A 17,175-nucleotide genomic window follows, 5' to 3' on the forward strand; every position below is an offset into this window, starting at 1 on the left:
ATATAATTCTGCACATATGCAGAGCCGCAATATATATCATGGTTGTCGCGTTTTCTGAACACATTACTAATTAAAAAAAAAAACTATTTAGACAGACTCGAGAAAAGCCTTATGTCTAACATTTTTTCTCATTTCGGTGAGAGATGGGCGGGGGATGCCATGTTTTTTGTATTTTTAACCAATACCTGATATTCCATTTTAGCCCGATGCCCGTACCACTGCCCATACTTTGGCACACCTTAATTTTGGTACCACAGATTTGAAGTAGTCTAGATAGTAACACCATTGGTACACTAAGAGAAAACACCATAAGTGTCCGGGGCCCAAAACTGTTCAACAGCCTCCCATCAAGCATTTGGGGAATTGCCAATAAACCCCTGGCTGCCTTCAAGAGAGAGCTGGACAGATACCTAAAGTCAGTGCCGGATCAGCCGGGCTGTGGCTCGTACGTCGGACTGCGTGCGGCCAGCAGTAACAGCCTAGTTGATCAGGCCCTGATTCATCGGGAGGCCTGGTCATGGACCGGGCCGCGGGGGCGTTGATCCCCGGAATAACCTCCAGGTAGCCTCCAGGTATGACCTTGAAACTTCCTGGAAATAGTCAGGATCAAGCCTAACTGAAGATAATTGTAACTGTTAGTGGACATATATGGAGCGCTAAACCCTTGAGTCTCAAGGAGTCACGACGGTTCGATCCTCAGTGCCCGATCAGCCGGGCTGTGGCTCGTACGTTGGGTTACGTGCGACCAACAGTAACAACCTGATTGATCAGGCCCAGATTCACCGGGAGGCCTGGTCTAGGACCGGGCCTCGGAAACACCCTCCAGGTAATGACCTTCAGCAGTAGTAACCTTGTTATAACGACGTCAGGAAACGCACGTAATAGAAGGTTTAGATGTAAATTTAATTGAACAAAATAACGGGAGTCAACGATAGAATCTGTTCATTAGTCCGTGGCACTCAGCGGAGGTGTTTATTTGTCTGTTTACGAACCCCTGCTTATTTAAGCAACTAAATGAGTACTGAGAGGACAGAGTGGGGGTAAGGGTGGGCCCAAGAACTAGAGCTCGTCCCGCTAATCCACAGTAGTTAGTGAGGCAACAAGGCATGTGTCCTGAACTACTGGCCACCCGTGTGTGTGTGTGTGTGTGTGTGTGTGTGTGTGTGTGTGTGTGTGTGTGTGTGTGTGTGTGTGTGTGTGTTTGTGTGTGTGTATGTGTGTGTGTGTGTGTGTGTGTGTGTGTGTGTGTGTGTGTGTGTGTGTGTGTGTGTGTGTGTGTGTATTTGTGTGTGTGTGTGTGTGTGTGTGTGTGTGTGTGTGTGTGTGTGTGTGTGTGTGTGTGTGTGTGTGGAGCAACAAGTAGGCTGTATAGCCACAGTTTACTGACACAAGCTGCTCAACTTTCCCCTCACTCCCCTCAGTTCCTTTCCTCCTCCCCTCCACTCCTCCCCCAGACATACACCGAGAGGTGTATGTCTGGGTGTATATATAGTGTGTGGTGAAGGATTAAAGTGGTGGGCAGGTTACATGCAACCTTAATGACCTTAGTGTACTGGATAGGCGTTAAACCCAATTAACTAACTACCCTTCCCTCTCTCCCCTCCGTTCGTACAATAAGGGAACACTGTATCAACATCCGTGGTCCCACATTATTCAACAACTTACCAGAAGATATCAGAAATACTGCTGGAACAAGTGTAGAAGTCTTCAGGAGGAAATTGGACAAGTAACTTCTGTAGGTGCCAGATCAACCAGGCTGTGATGGATATGTGGGACAGCGGGCCACCAACAGCAACAGCCTGGTTGACCAGGTAAGCACCAGAAAGTTTGGCCCATGGCCAGGCTCCGGGAGTAGAAAAGACTCTGGGAACTCATCGAAGGTATACCGTCTCCTTACCACCCCGTCTCCATTTCAGTCGCGTTCATTCCATCATCTTGTCTCTTTACTTCTTTGTTCCTTTCCAGCCAGCGAGTACTTCTCCCACCTCCTCCTCCTCCTCCTCCTCTCACCCACCACTTTCCTTCCTCTCTTCCTCTCCCTGCTCCCCCTCCTTTAGCAGGCTGTCCAGCACCTTCCGTTTTCTTAAGAGCGGCATCCCCCCCATACATTCCCTTCCCCCCCTGGTGCCCTTACCTGGTGCTGGACAGGTGAATCTATTGATTGGTGCCACTGGTAACCCCCTCTCCCCCTCCCTCCAAACACGCCGAGCGTCCCCCTGCCTTTCTGCCTCCCATCTCTTCCTTATTCTACACACCCCACTACCCTCTCGTCTCCTCTCCCTGTTACGTCTCCCTGTCTTCTCCCCCCACTCCGTTACTCCTCTCTAATGTCCATCCCTCTGTTACGCTACTTATATTCTCAACCCCAGTTACGCCTTCCCTCCCTCGTCTTCTTTTACGCCTTCCCTCCCTCGTCCCCCCTTTACGCCCCCTACACTACGTCTTAGTAAGAGATGATATGATCATCGCCTGTATGTTTATGGCAGGCCACGAGAACATAACCAGGGGAAAGAGTGCCAAGGGGAAGCTAGTGCCAACCTGAAGGTAGCGGGAGGTAAGGGAACTTACTAGGAATGAAAATTGACGTTACCTGATGTCACTAACAACTGGGAAATATTCAAACATAAAAAATACTAGTACAGTATACTCGTATTACATCTTCATAGAAGTGCTATATATATATATATATATATATATATATATATATATATATATATATATATATATATATATATATATATATATATATATATGTGTGTGTGTGTGTGTGTGTGTGTGTGTAAATAACACTGCGACTAGCCGGGGACTCGAACCCGTGTTGTTTTGGCCCGCATCATGGTGAGCGAAAATTCGGCGACGCTCTAACCCACAGGACCACCCAATCCTACAAAGGTCCCCCTCGCTGGCGAGAGATTCGTCTGTAAAAACTTGCATATGTTGTCACAGTGGTGCCAGTGCTAACCTTCCTATGGTGTGTAAATATACCTAGGTGGATGAATCCTATTGTAGCTAGCTGGCCTAGTGGTTAACGCGTCGGTCTGGAGTTTTACGACTTTCTCACCGCTAGTTCAATCCCCGCCGGTACCGTGGTTTGCAATCGTGTCATTACGATTTCTTGAGTCACAATCCATCATAGTCATTGAAAGAGTGATGAGGTGTTAAATTACAGTCTTTATGGCAAATAATTTTTGTACATAATCCAAACCAGCATGGATAGAGTAAGAAAATTTTGCCAGTCACAGCTGCTGAATCATTACGAGGTTATGAGGCTTTAGAAGACAGGCAAAAACCCGAGGTGGTCTACACTGATTTTGCGAAGACACTTAAATGCGATCATGACGTAATATCCCCTAGATTGAGATTAAGTGGTATAAGGGAAAAATTGAGCAGGTTGATATTAAATTTTCTAACAAATAAAACACCAGTGCAAAACTGTATCCTTAGTAATGTTAAAATATCTGTACCCCAAGGCACGGTCCTGGCGCCTTTGCCACTTCTCATCCTAATGGTAGATAAAGATAACAATACTACAGCTTCATGCTATCATTTTTTCCTGATGCGAAACTAAGCATGAAAATTTTCTCAGTAGAAGACACCGGATAAATGCAGGAGGATATAAGCGTAAGATTTTCAGTAGAACATAAGAAAGGAGGAACACTGCAGCAGGCCTGTTGGCCCATACTTGGCAGGTCCTTTACAATTCATCCCACTAACAGAACATTTGACCAACTCAATTTTCAATGCCACCCAAGAAATAAGTTCTGATGTGAAAGTCCCACTCAAATCCAACCCCTCCCACTCATGTACTTATCCAACCTAAATTTGAAACTACCCAGAGTCCCAGCCTCAATAACCCAACTAGGTAGACTGTTCCACTCATCTACTACCCTATTTCCAAACCAATACTTTCCTATGTCCTTTCTAAATCTAAACTTATCTAATTTAAATCCATTACTGCGGGTTCTCTCTTGGAAAGACATCCTCAAGACCTTATTAATATCCCCTTTATTAATACCTATCTTCCACTTAAACACTTCGATCAGGTCTCCCCTCATTCTTCGTCTAACAAGTGAATGTAACTTAAGAGTCTTCAATCTTTCTTCATAAGGAAGATTTCTAATGCTATGTATTAATTTAGTCATCCTACGCTGAAGTAGGCAATAGAAAATATCATGTCGACAGATTCTTCAGTATTCAAAATACAGGATGGCCACCAAATGTAAAACACTGAGTGTAAAATAATATCAGTTGACCTGTCGTTTAGAGACCACAAGATAAATGTTGTGAAAATTAGACTGATGTCGTGGTAGATAATGAGAACGTTCAAAACAGTAGAAATATTGCCAGTGATGGCGCTACTCAAATCGCTTGTGTTCTCTCGACTGGAGCACTGTTCTTTGTTGACGACTCCATTTAGAACATAAGATATCAGAGCTGAAACAAATACAGAGATTCTTTGCAGCCTGCATAGAGCAAGCAAAGCATTGAAACTACCGGAAATGCCTCGAAGTTTTGAATATGTACTGTCTGGAGCAGAGAGACAGAGAGATACGTGATAATATGTACATGTGGACATTGTACCGTACCTGCTCACTGTCATAACGAAGTACTGGAGTGAAAGATATGGAAGTGTAAATTAATCAGTTTGAGAGTCAGAGGTGCCGTGGACACAATAAGAGAACACTATGTCAACATTCGTGGTCCCAGACTATTCAACATTCTGTCAGAAGTTATCAGTAATACTGCCGGAACAAGTGTGGAAGAGGAAACTCCACCACCAGTATCTCCACCAACTGCCGGATCAACCAGACTGTGTGATGGATGTGTGGGAGCCAGCTGACCGCCGGCATCAACAGCCTGGTGATTAGGCAATCACCAGACAAGCCGGTCGCAGGGATATCACTGGTAGGAGATAGTGCCAGGGTATGCGGGGTATGAGGAAATGGTATGGTGATACCGACAAGATGTGGAAAAAGACACTTATGTACAGTTCAGGACATTTATTAAAGGAAACGTTTCGCCACGAGTGACTTCTTCAGTCCTAATACAGAGAAAACTAAGAAAACATTTATATATATAGTGGGGGGTATGTTCACATTGTCCGATATACCTGTTCCTACAGGCATGCACGTGCTCTCTCTCTCTCTCTCTCTCTCTCTCTCTCTCTCTCTCTCTCTCGTTCGCTGTCTCTCACGAATGAGGAATCAAAGTATTTTATTGCTAGGAAGCTAGGGAGGTGGTAATTATTTTATTGATTGTTTGTAGGATTTTATTGATTGTTTATTGGATTTATTGATCTGCACCTGGTTAATAAAAGTCCAAATTTGAATTTCGTGTTGTTTGTATTGACCAAACTGAGTATGAGGGAGTTGGTATGTGACCTGGTCTGCGGCCGGGTCGTGGGGGCAGGGACCGCTGGTCTGGGGCCGGGTCGTGGGGGCAGGGACCGCTGGTCTGGGGCCGAGTCGTGGGGGCAGGGACAGCTGGTCTGGGGCCGGGTCGTGGGGGCAGGGACCGCTGGTCTGGGGCCGGGTCGTGGGGACAGGGACCGCTGGTCTGGGGCCGGGTCGTGGGGACAGGGACCGCTGGTCTGGGGCCGGGTCGTGGGGACAGGGACCGCTGAAATGGTCTTCATGTAACCTTCAACTATAGCACCTCTTTAGCTATACTAACATTATTGATTCCTGTTCTCTCCAGCCCTGCCATACTAGCTCTTAAAACTGTGGGTTGTGATGTTGCTCCACGTCCTGCCTGCCCACTGAGAGGGGACTGTAAGGGGATTGGGGGGGGGGGGGTTAAAACAAGAGTTCCTTGTTCCTTCGTTATGGAGCCACTGAAACTCTGGCTACGCTGATGAGGCCTTAGTTGTGAGTCCACCAAGTGGCACCGGTGTGTAGGAACTGTCGAGCAATAATTATTTATATTTTGTGTTATAATAATAATTATAATAATAATTATTATTATAATAATAATTATAATAATAATAATTATTATTATTATTATTATTATTATTATTATTATTATTATTATTATTATTGCATGTGGGGAGGACTAAATCTATAGCGGAGTAATGAAAGGTGATCAGGTTTTATCTAAGGAAGGAGAGGTTAGGATATATTCCTCGGATCAAGAGCCCCTTACTAGCATCAAGGAACCTCCCTCATCAATACAGTTTGTATTCCTATTCTTACAGTTGTAATGTATCATTGTAACCACCCCACATATAATGTATTATATGTCTCCCAGGAACCCCTGTGTAGTGCTACTGACTCAGTATTCTCTGTGTATTCATTATAAATGTGATAATTGTATTTTCTTCATATATTTGTGTATCATTTTCCTGGAATGTGATTTTCCTGAATTTTAAAGTTCTACCTGGAGTCTACCTGGAGGGTATTCCGGGGATCAACGCCCCCGCGGCCCGGTCCACGACCAGGCCTTCCGGTGGATCAGGGCCTGGTCAACCAGGCTGTTACTGCTGGGTGTACTTTAAGTGCAGATGCTCTATTGTGAGGTGAAGCGGGATGCTCTACCTTTTTTCCTTCCTCTTCTCTCCTTCCTTGATCAGTCAGGCCAGCAATCAGGAGGCCTGGTCTGGGACCGGGCCGCGGGGACGGTGACCTCTGGAAGCTACCAGGTGAACAATTCCCCTCATCCAACTTGTTCCATTTCACCACTAACCTTAAAACTCAAGATATGTTTTCTGACACCTTCATGGCTCTTTATTTTGGTTTCCATTCATGTTCCCCTGTCCCTGAGCCACGCTTTTCAAAAAGTTATCTCCCTACCTACCCTGTACATTCCTCTGAATATCTTACACGTCGTAATCATAGTCTTCCTTACTCCTTTCTTACGTGTACGCGTATGTGTGAGATTAACAAGACTACTGCTGTGTTTATGGTTTTCTGTTATCAGTGTTTAGTTAACCGAATAGTTTTTACCTGAAGTTTATGTCGGTCTCTGAGAAAAAAAATAGTACCCCTTTTGAACACCGTCTCTCCTTAGTGGATGATTGTGGCTGCTTTTATATGTCGAATATGTGTGTGTGTGTGTGTGTGTGTGTGTGTGTGTGTGTGTGTGTGTGTGTGTGTGTGTGTGTGTGTGTGTGTGTGTGTGTGTGTGTGTGTGTGTGTGTGTGTGTGTGTGTGTGTGTGTGTGTGTGTGTGTGTGTGTGTGTGTGTACTCACCTAGTTGAGGTTGAGGGGGTCGGGTCCAAGCTCCTGGCTCCGCCTCTTCACTGGTCGCTACTAGGTCACTCTCCCAGAACCGTGAGCTTTATCATACCTCTGCTTAAAGCTATGTATGGATCCTGCCCCCACTACATCGCTTCCCAAACTATTCCACTTACTGACTACTCTGTGGCTGAAGAAATACTTCCTAACATCCTTGTGATTCATCTGTGTCTTCAGCTTCCAACTGTGTCCCCTTGTTACTGTGTCCAATCTCTGGAACATCCTGTCTTTGTCCACCTTGTCAATTCCTCTCAGTATTTTGTATGTCGTTATCATGTCCCCCCTATCTCTCCTGTCCTCCAGTGTTGTCAGGTTGATTTCCCTTAACCTCTCCTCGTAGGACATACGTCTTAGCTCTGGGACTAGTCTTGTTGCAAACCTTTGCACTTTCTCTAGTTTCTTTACGTGCTTGGCTAGGTGTGGGTTCCAAACTGGTGCCGCATACTCCAATATGGGCCTAACGTACACGGTGTACAGGGTCCTGAATGATTCCTTATTAAGATGTCGGAATACTGTTCTGAGGTTTGCCAGGCGCCCATATGTGTGTGTTAGTTACCATTTTGTCCTAGGCATATGTCGATTAGACACTAGGCCTGTGTGCATGTGTGTATGCATGTGTGTGTGTGTGTGTGTGTGTGTGTGTGTGTGTGTGTGTGTGTGTGTGTGTGTGTGTGTGTGTGTGTATTTCGTGTCACTTTTCTGGTCGTGTGTGTGATTGTCGTGTTAAGTTTTTCACTCATATCGCGCAATTTCTTTAGTCTTCAAAACTTACTTGCTTTCTTATGTTTAGCTGCCATACCTGTGATATACCTGTGACCGGTTTCCCCAGATGCTACTACCTTAGTAGGTTATTCAGTGTCCAGTCTTTAAACTTTAAAGAATGGACGTCACGGAGCCGTGGCTGGAACAGTTAAAAAATATATGGAGGAAACTTGAGACAACTTTTCGTGGCTTCGTTTCGAATTATTATCGCTTCACTTCCTCCTTCTTTTATCACATGACATGTTACATTCCTTCGCTCATCACTCCTTGTTCTCGATTTATCATTCTTCTTCTTTTAGGGATTCACAATCGCTCTTATTTGTTTCCTCGTAGTATTTTAGCGTCATCCACAAGCCTGATCTGATGTTTGTTATTTCCCTACTGGCGAGTCGTTCGTGAAATAACGAACATCCTTTTGGTGTTCCACGTTTTCGTTGCCTTCTAATTGAACCATTGTTCATTATGAAGAACAAAAAAAAAAAGGCACAGTACCTTGACTCGAACAATACACAAATGACCCCGTGAATCATGGCGGTAAGTACAGACCTACGTAAGTCTCCGCTGGTGATACTTTAATATTAGCGTTTTCCTTCTTGTCATTGTTTTCATTTTCCTTGCAACGTTTCATCCAGTCATAATTTTCCCTTGTATGCCTTATATGATGTGCAGTTTCTAGACTAGCATTTAAAGAGTGGCGGAGCTGTCTTCAGCTAATTTCCAAGTCTAGAAAAGTTTGTAGTCTACATTATAAGTATTGGTGACTATACAAGTAGTTTAACAATTTGTTTGATAGACAGGATGTTTGATAGAATGTTTGAGAGGATGTTTATCCTATGTCGAAACCACTCAGGGTGAATACCAGGTCGTTTATTCTGCCTTCCTTATATATCCTGGTCTCCATGTCTTATCATGGTTAATAACTGTTGTAATCAGTGGTTGAGGGGGTTCTGCCCCCTACCTATGTACTCCTTTCTTTTCCTCAACCTCCAGGAGTAACTAGTCTTGTGTATACAAGTCATGCGCCCCCAGTCCCCTACTTCCCACTCCCCTGCTGTCTTCCTGAGCCTTCGACAATAATAACCAGTAACTAAGAGTGTTGTGTCCTCCCAGCCGCTGGACGATGACGACGTCAACTCGCTTCACGATGACAAGGACGTGTCCGGGGCGGACGCTGAGGGGGTGTGGTCTCCAGACATCGAGCAGAGCTTCCAGGAGGCTCTGGCCATCTACCCTCCCTGTGGCAGACGCAAGATTATCCTCTCAGACGAGGGCAAGATGTATGGTGAGTACCCCACACTCGCTTGTTGTTTTTCTCTCTCTCTCTCTCCATCTTCCCTATGTGTTTTTTGTGCTGCTGAGTTAGTCGCTTTCTTCATCCTCACGGGGGGTGTTCTTGTGTTGCAGAGGGAATTGTTATTCTTGTCTGGCAAGGGAAGGAGGGGAAGGTTTCACTGGCCGAGCGTAACTAAATGTGAACAAATACGTTATATCTTAATGTACATTTAGACCATAATGAAAGGAAAACACATTACAAACGCATGGACCACGGTTCGAGTCCATATATATATATATATATATATATATATATATATATATATATATATATATATATATATATATATATATATATATATATATATATTGTGTGTGTGTGTGTGTGTGTGTGTAATCTCTTTAACCGTATAGGTAATATAATAATAACGCACATGTAACTAAAAAAATAACACGATTATTTAAATTGATATTTAAATGGCCGATTTTAAAGAAGAAAAGTTATTTCTGTTGGTCTCAAGAACGTGGCTTTCCTCTAAGGTTTCGTCGCCAGGTCTTACTGGTTTCTGGTCTCGTGAGTCCTTATATGCCTGGTTTTGAATCTTTGTATTAAATTTACACCCACCGCTTTGTTATTCCAAATTTCTGCCACCCTGAAATTAAAAAAATTACTTCCTAATATCTCTGTGTATTGAATTTCACTTCTCCACGTATCATCTTCACTCATGATTCATATAGTCTTTCTTGTCTTTATTAGGAATTAATTTTATGATTGTATACGTGGTAATCAAGTCTTCCATAGTTCATATCACCGCCGCCAGGTTCATGTTCTTTACTCTCTGTTAGTATGTTCCTCGCCATTTTTAGTACTACTCTGGTTGTAAATCGGGGGTCAGTGCCCCCGCGGTCTGGTCCCAGACCAGGGCTCCTGGAGGATAAAGACCTGGTCCACAGTCCATCTGGTCAGACACTGATTTGAGTAATTTGTCCAGTTCTCTCTTTAAGATCACCAGGGGTTTGTTGGTAATTCCCTGTATGCATGGAGGGAAGGCGTTGAAGAGTCGGGGACCTCTGACACTCGGACTGCTCCACACTGGGGTCACGCACATAATAATGTGCTTAGCATTTGCCATGTATATAGTTCTAAACTATTCTTTGTGTGTGTCGTGTGGCAGTTGCAGGTGTGGTGGGTGAGAGTTGTGTTGGAGCCCCTTGTGTGTTAGTGTCTTTAGTCATGAACACACCCCTCAAGGCACTACCAACACCACTCACTACCACCACTCACTACCTCCACCACCACCACCACTACTACTACTACTACTACTACTGCTGCTGCTACTACTACTCCACTACTCTACTACTCTACTACGACTACTCTACTACGACTACTATACTATTACTACTACTATTACTACTACTATTACTACTACTATTACTACTACTACCCCTGTTACTACTATTACTACTACTACTATTACCACTACTACTGTTATTACTACTACTATTACTACTACTATTACTACTACTACTACTATTACTACTACTACTATTACTACTACCCCTGTTACTATTACTACTACTACTATTACCACTACTACTGTTACTACTACTACTATTACTACTACTATTACTACTACTACTATTACTACTACTATTACTACTACTACTACTACTACTACTACCCCTGTTACTACTATTACTACTACTACTATTACCACTACTACTGTTACTACTACTATTACTACTACTACTACTATTACTACTACTACTACTACTATTACTACTACTACTATACTACTATTACTGTTACTACTATTACTACTACTATTAGTACTACTACTACTATTACTACTACTGCTATTACTACTACTACTACTATTACTACTACTACTACTGTTACTACTACTACTAGTTACTACTACTACTACTACTACTACTGCTATTACTACTACTACTACTATTACTACTACTACTACTATTACTACTACTACTACTGTTACTACTACTACTACTGTTACTACTACTACTACTACTGCTACTACTACTACTACTACTGCTACCACCACCACCACCACCACCCACAATTACCCATGCTTCCTTCCAAAACTTATTCTCATTCCTCCATCGCTAATGTCATGCACAGTTGTTGATTTATGATGGGACGGGTGCGGGGGAGGGTATGTTGTTGGAGAGGGAGGGGGCGTTGGTGAAGGGACTATGTAATGGGGGTGGGGGGATGTGAGGGGTCGGGTACCACTAGCCTGTACAGGCACTGGGAGTGGGTTATTGGCAGTGGCTATACCGGTGATTGGACAATGGTATGTGTGGTTGGTTTTATTGGGTCTGTGAGGGGGAAGCCGATGGTCCCTATCTATCTTTCTATGTAGCGTACAGTGTTTCAGCCGTGTTGTATCTCTAGATAGTAAGCACTCGCAGGCAGGCACATAGTGTGCAATCGGCTGTGTGCCGCTGTCATTGACGTTCATGCGATCAAAGATTGTGGAGAAAGTTGTAAAGGGGAGCGTACTTGCTCACCTGCTGAAGAGAGGATTTGTTAGGAAGACCAGCATGGATTAAGGGATGGGAAATATTGTCTTACAATAGTACGAGAGTCTTAAGTCAGAGGAAAACAGAACAGTTTAGTCATGGATGGGTGGACTGCATTTTCCCAGTCTGCAAGAAGGCATTCGATAAGGTTCCTCGCAAGAGACTGATCTAAAAGCTAGTATTTAAAAAAAAATATATTCTTATGAAAAGTCCATAAAATTCGAAATTCTCATTTCATATTTCGACTTTTATAATATTTTTATTTCTACAAGTACATGTACAAGGTATACAAGCAGTGACATAAAACTATATAGAAAGCCGCTTGTTGCATGCAAAGTATTTCGGGCAAATTAGGTCAGTTTTGTCCCAGAATGCCACTCACACTAGTCGACTAACATCCAGGTAGCCATTATTACTGATGGATGAACACGGACAGCCAGTGTAAGGAAACACACCCAGTGTTTCTACCCTTGCCGGGAATCGAACCAGGGACCCTGAGCGTGTGAAAGGAGAACTTTGCCTACCAGGCCACGGCCCACCTGTTCAGAGTAGTTGGAGGCATTGTCTGACAAACTACATTTTTTCGCTAATTACGTCGATTATTGCACTTTTAATCGAACCGGCTGGAAGAAAAGGTAAATCTCTCCAGTGGCTCCAGGGAGCACATGAAAGACAAGATAGTAACAATATATGGAGCATCATAATAGCTGCTTCAGAGTGTAACGGAGATGACACTCTTAGTGTTGTTTCAGAGGCCACGGAGATTTTAAAGGGTAATGTCAGTCAGTGACGACAACACATTTTGTGTTCCAAGAACAACAAAAGCAATGTCAGCAGACCTGCTGACCCAAGCACAAGCAGCCCCACGCTCAACTATTTTCACTGTCATGTTCTTGAGAACATTGTTGTTGTAAAGCATCACTACAGTGGTCTTTATAATAGACCTTGTGGGTGTGACTCTGCAAGTGATATTCAAAATCTCTTCTCTTGGTTAGTGTTCAAAGTTACGTTTTACTGTTTTTTTTTTAACATAATTGGATATAAAGGCAGTGTGCGGCTGCCTGTTTACCTGTGATTTACCTGCACTAGTATATATGATATTTACATATTGGGAACAGAAGGTAAGTAAGTTTATTTAGGTACAGGTACATATAAATACAGTTACACAAATTATCATACATAGTAAGTATTGTATTCGCTTAAAAAAACACTGTTTTGTGGATGCATTATTAGTAACGTAGGTGTAAATTACCTGGGATCCCCCCCCCCAAAAAAAAGTCAAAGTTTCCCTTTGTTTCTATCAGATGGGATGGTGTTCATGAAACTTGCCAGCCTAAGCTGAGAGACACTGGACGGTGAGGATATCGTCAGGTATTCTGGTGTGTCTACAATAACTACGGCAGCTTTTTAAGGTTTGGTTGGAGCAGAACAGGAGATAAATGGAGGAGCGAGAGGTGTTGTGCTTGGAGGGAGAGAGGTAAGTGGAGTGAGTGGGGTGGGGTGGGTGGGTTGAGGGACGAGTGGTAAGTGAAGAAGTGAAGGGTGTGGTGGGTTGGGAACTCTGGCTGCTCAAGGTCACCAGCGTTCCTTTGTTGATACTTGGAACATTGTTATTGTTCCTGGCTGCCTTACCTCGCCCAGCCCACCTTCACCTCTCCGCCCACCACCCCGTTTCGCACCCCCACCCCCACGTAGGTGAGGTTTGTGCCTGAGAATAAGAGTGACTTCTCTGTAAGGGGTGCCACTCTCCCCACACAGTGCAACGTTCCACAGGGTACATGTCAAAGAACCCAGCATCGTAGCGTATATGGTGGGGATACTTCCCCTTTCGTCTAAATTTGATAACAGCCAGTGACGCGGAAGGGATTGAAGATGAAAAAGTAGACTGAATAATTGTAGTTTGTGTTTCTGATTGATGTAATAAGAGAGTGACCTGGTGAGGACAGTAGCAAGTTGATGATGATAGTGAGGTAGGATGATTGAAGTACTGTATCACCCAGTGTTCTGGTGCTATAGTACTTGGTATAAACTTTACCCCACTCTGCCCACCACCCTGCCCCACCATGCCCCTCCTCAACCACAACCCTGTCCCAGCCACCACGCACTACCCTGCCAGTCACCATCCTCTTCCACTACCCTGCCCACCCACAACCCAACCCCAACCACAATCCTTCCCCTTCCATTACTTTGTTCCACCCACTACCTTGTCCCACCCCTTCACCTTCCTCATTTCCCCACCCACACCCGTAACCCCTCCCACTGCCTCCCCACCCACACCCGTAACCCCTCCCACTACCTCCCCACCCTCACCTGGTTTCACTATAAAAAAATACCACAATTTCAACTGGGATTGCTGAGGCAGCCTGGGCGAGGGGTGCCTCAGAAGGGTATTCCTGGGGTACCTCTGTGCCCCAGGAATACCCTCCTGGGGCACAGAACTATGCTCCTCCTGGGGCATAGTTCTGGGGCAGCAGTAATTTCTTGGGAGTCATGGCGCCCTTACCTGGAGTCGGTTCCGGAGGAGTTGGTCAGGTTTGAGCCGAGGAAGGAGGAAGGGTAACTCCAGTTCCTTGGATTAAGAGCCCTCCGCTAGCTTCAGGGGCACCTGACCTTGAAGCTCCAGCTGACGTTGTTCTCGTGGGTGAAAGTGCACCACCTGTAGTGCCTAGGTGCCTCGCCCCTCATAGTAGGTGGGCAGAAAGGTGGGTGATTGAGGGCGGCAGTACCAGAAAGGTGAGTGGACGAGTGAGGGTGGCAGTAGTGAGTGATATGGTGAGGGTGGCAGGAGTGGGCGGGTGAGGGCGGCAGTAGTGGGCGGGTGAGGGCGGCAATAGTAGGCGAGTGGGCGGGTGAGGGCGGCAGTAGTAGGCGAGTGGGCGGGGCAGAAACATCAGCAACAGCAGTAACAGTGGCAGGAACAGCAACGGTGGTTTACCTGAGGCTCTTCCAGGTGTAGATTATGATGTATCTTTCTCGCCTGTGTTCTAAGGAGTACAATTCTAGTAATTTAGGTGCTAAACTTACTTTTTACGACCTGGAAAGGTTCTCTGTACATTCTCGAGGTCTACAATTTCGCCTACGTTGAAGGAGGCTGGTAGTACACAGCAGTATTCCAGTCTAGAGAGAACGAGTCACCTGAAAAAATCATCAGTGTCTTGGCATCCCTTATTTAGAAGGTTCTAGTTATCCAACATATCATTCTTCGTGTAGTTGCGATGATAACATTGATGTGTTCCTTGAACCTGAGATCTACTAACATTATTACTCCCAGTAATATTGAGTAATTTGAATTTGTCTTGTACTCTGATCTTGTTCTTATTTCCTCCATTCTTCCATGACGTAATACCTGAAATTTGTCCTCACTGAACATCATAAGGACTGGGCCTCGGGGGCGTTGACCCCCGAGGTAGGTAGGTAGGTAGGAAGGAAAACTTGGTTGATATCAGCTTCTGTGAACGCCACTTAATATAATTTTTAGTATCGTCTGCAAAGGACGTTACAGTGCTGTGATTAATGTCCCTGTCTATGTCAGAAATTAGAATGAGAAAAATAAGTGGGGAGAGTACCGTGCCTTGGGGGGACACAACTTCTCACGGTAGTAGCCACTGATTTCACTTCGTTTACTGTTACTCTTTGGGTTCTGTTTTCAAGGAAGTTAAGAATCTATTTGCCCACCTTCCCAGTTATTCCTTTTGCACGCATTTTTATGTGAAGAAGGAACAAAACAGCAACACCGGCAGCAGTAACAGTGGCAGGAGCACTAGCAGTGGTAACAGTAGCACAACAGCTGTGTAGCAGCAGTGTAAACAGCAACACAGCAGTTGCAGCAGCAGCAGTGGTAACAGTGGCACAGCAGCAGTAAAAGTGGTAAAAGCAGCACAGCAGCGGTAAAAGTGGTAACAGTGCAACAGCAACAGCAGCAACGGTGGCACCGGCCGCGGCGGCAGCGGTGGCAGCGGCGACAGCAGCGGCGGCGTCATGCAAGCTCTTAGTCAAGGTGCGGAAGGATCATTCAAACGTCTGCTATTGATTACCGATTTTTGTGTCCCGAGAGGCTTGACAGGACAACCAAAACACACACACACACACACACACACACACACACACACACACACACACACACACACACACACACACACACACACACACACACACGAATATGCAGCACCAATTTGGAACCTACACCTAGCCAAGCACGTAAGGAAACTAGAGAAAGTACAAAGGTTTGCATCTAGACTGGTCCCGGAGCTAAGGGTTATGTCCTACGAGGAGAGGTTAAGAGAAATCGACCTGACGACACTAGAGGACAGGAGACATAGGGGGGATATGATAAAAGCATACAAAGTACTGAAAGGAATCGACAAGGTGGACAGAGACAGGATGTTCCAGAGATGGGACACAACAACAAGGGGTTCACAGTTGGAAGTTGAAAACTCAGATGAATCACAAGGATGTTAGGAAGTATTTTTTCATTCACAGAGTTGTCGGGAAGTTGAATAGTCTGGGAAGTGATGTAGTGGAGGCAGAATCCATACATAGCTTTAAGAATAGGTATGATAAAGCTTATGGCGCGGGAAGAGTGACCTAGTAGCGGCCAGCATAGAGGCGGGGCCAGGAGGTGCGAATCGACCCATGCAACCAGAGCTAGGTGAGTACACACACACACACACACACGCTCGCGCATATTGTTCCTTATTGCTACTTCCAATACCACACTCCCTCCTCTCTTCTCACGCTCTCTTAACCTCTTTTCTCTCTCCCTCCTCTTTCATTCTCCTTTGACATTGTTGAGTGCTCGCGCGTGCATGCGTACCCGTGCGTATGTTTGGGGAGAGAAGAATCTCCTTGCACCGTCTCTCCTGTGTCCAGTGTGCTATTTAACTGCTGGAATGAGGAAATAGCCTTAACGTTAGCAACTTTGTCGTCCACTACACACGGGGGTTTGAGCTGTTAAATTATCGACCTGAGCTAATTAAGGCTAGCGCATACGACAAACAGAGCCTCATAATTGTGTCCGTGCTCACATATTTGATGTGTGTGTGTGGGTGGGTGGGTGGGTGGGTGGGTGGGTGGGTGGGTGTATGTATGTATGTGTGTGAGTGACGTGTGTGTGTGTGTATGTATGTGTGTGAGTGACGTGTGTGTGTGTGTGTGTGTGTATGTATGATGTTTGCATCACATGAGTACAATTGGCTACAAGTACAACGCCTTCCATTTTGGCATACCAATATGCGTAGAATGATTGCGTGGCAACTGCAAGCTTGTGGCTGGCACGTTGAGGCGTTAGGTGAGTGACTTGGCCGCCCCTCTGTTATTCTCCTTTGTTGCTGCTGCTGCCAGACCAACTTGTGGAGTTCACACC

General features: G+C 44.9%; 1 protein-coding gene across 6 annotated transcripts in view; it reads left to right on the forward strand.

Annotated features, from left to right (window-relative positions):
- sd (TEA domain transcription factor 1 homolog scalloped) overlaps positions 1-17,175 on the forward strand; it is a 469,086-nt gene that overhangs the window by 240,565 nt on the left and 211,346 nt on the right. For all 6 annotated transcript variants that reach the window (XM_053775571.2, XM_053775572.2, XM_053775573.2 and 3 more), the window contains one exon: positions 9,105-9,276. In XM_053775571.2, the coding sequence (XP_053631546.1) occupies positions 9,105-9,276 (172 nt within the window). The remainder of the gene's footprint in view (positions 1-9,104; positions 9,277-17,175) is intronic.

The sequence above is a fragment of the Cherax quadricarinatus genome, chromosome 10, assembly GCF_038502225.1.
Source record: "Cherax quadricarinatus isolate ZL_2023a chromosome 10, ASM3850222v1, whole genome shotgun sequence".
Classification (NCBI taxonomy): Eukaryota; Metazoa; Arthropoda; class Malacostraca; order Decapoda; family Parastacidae; genus Cherax; species Cherax quadricarinatus.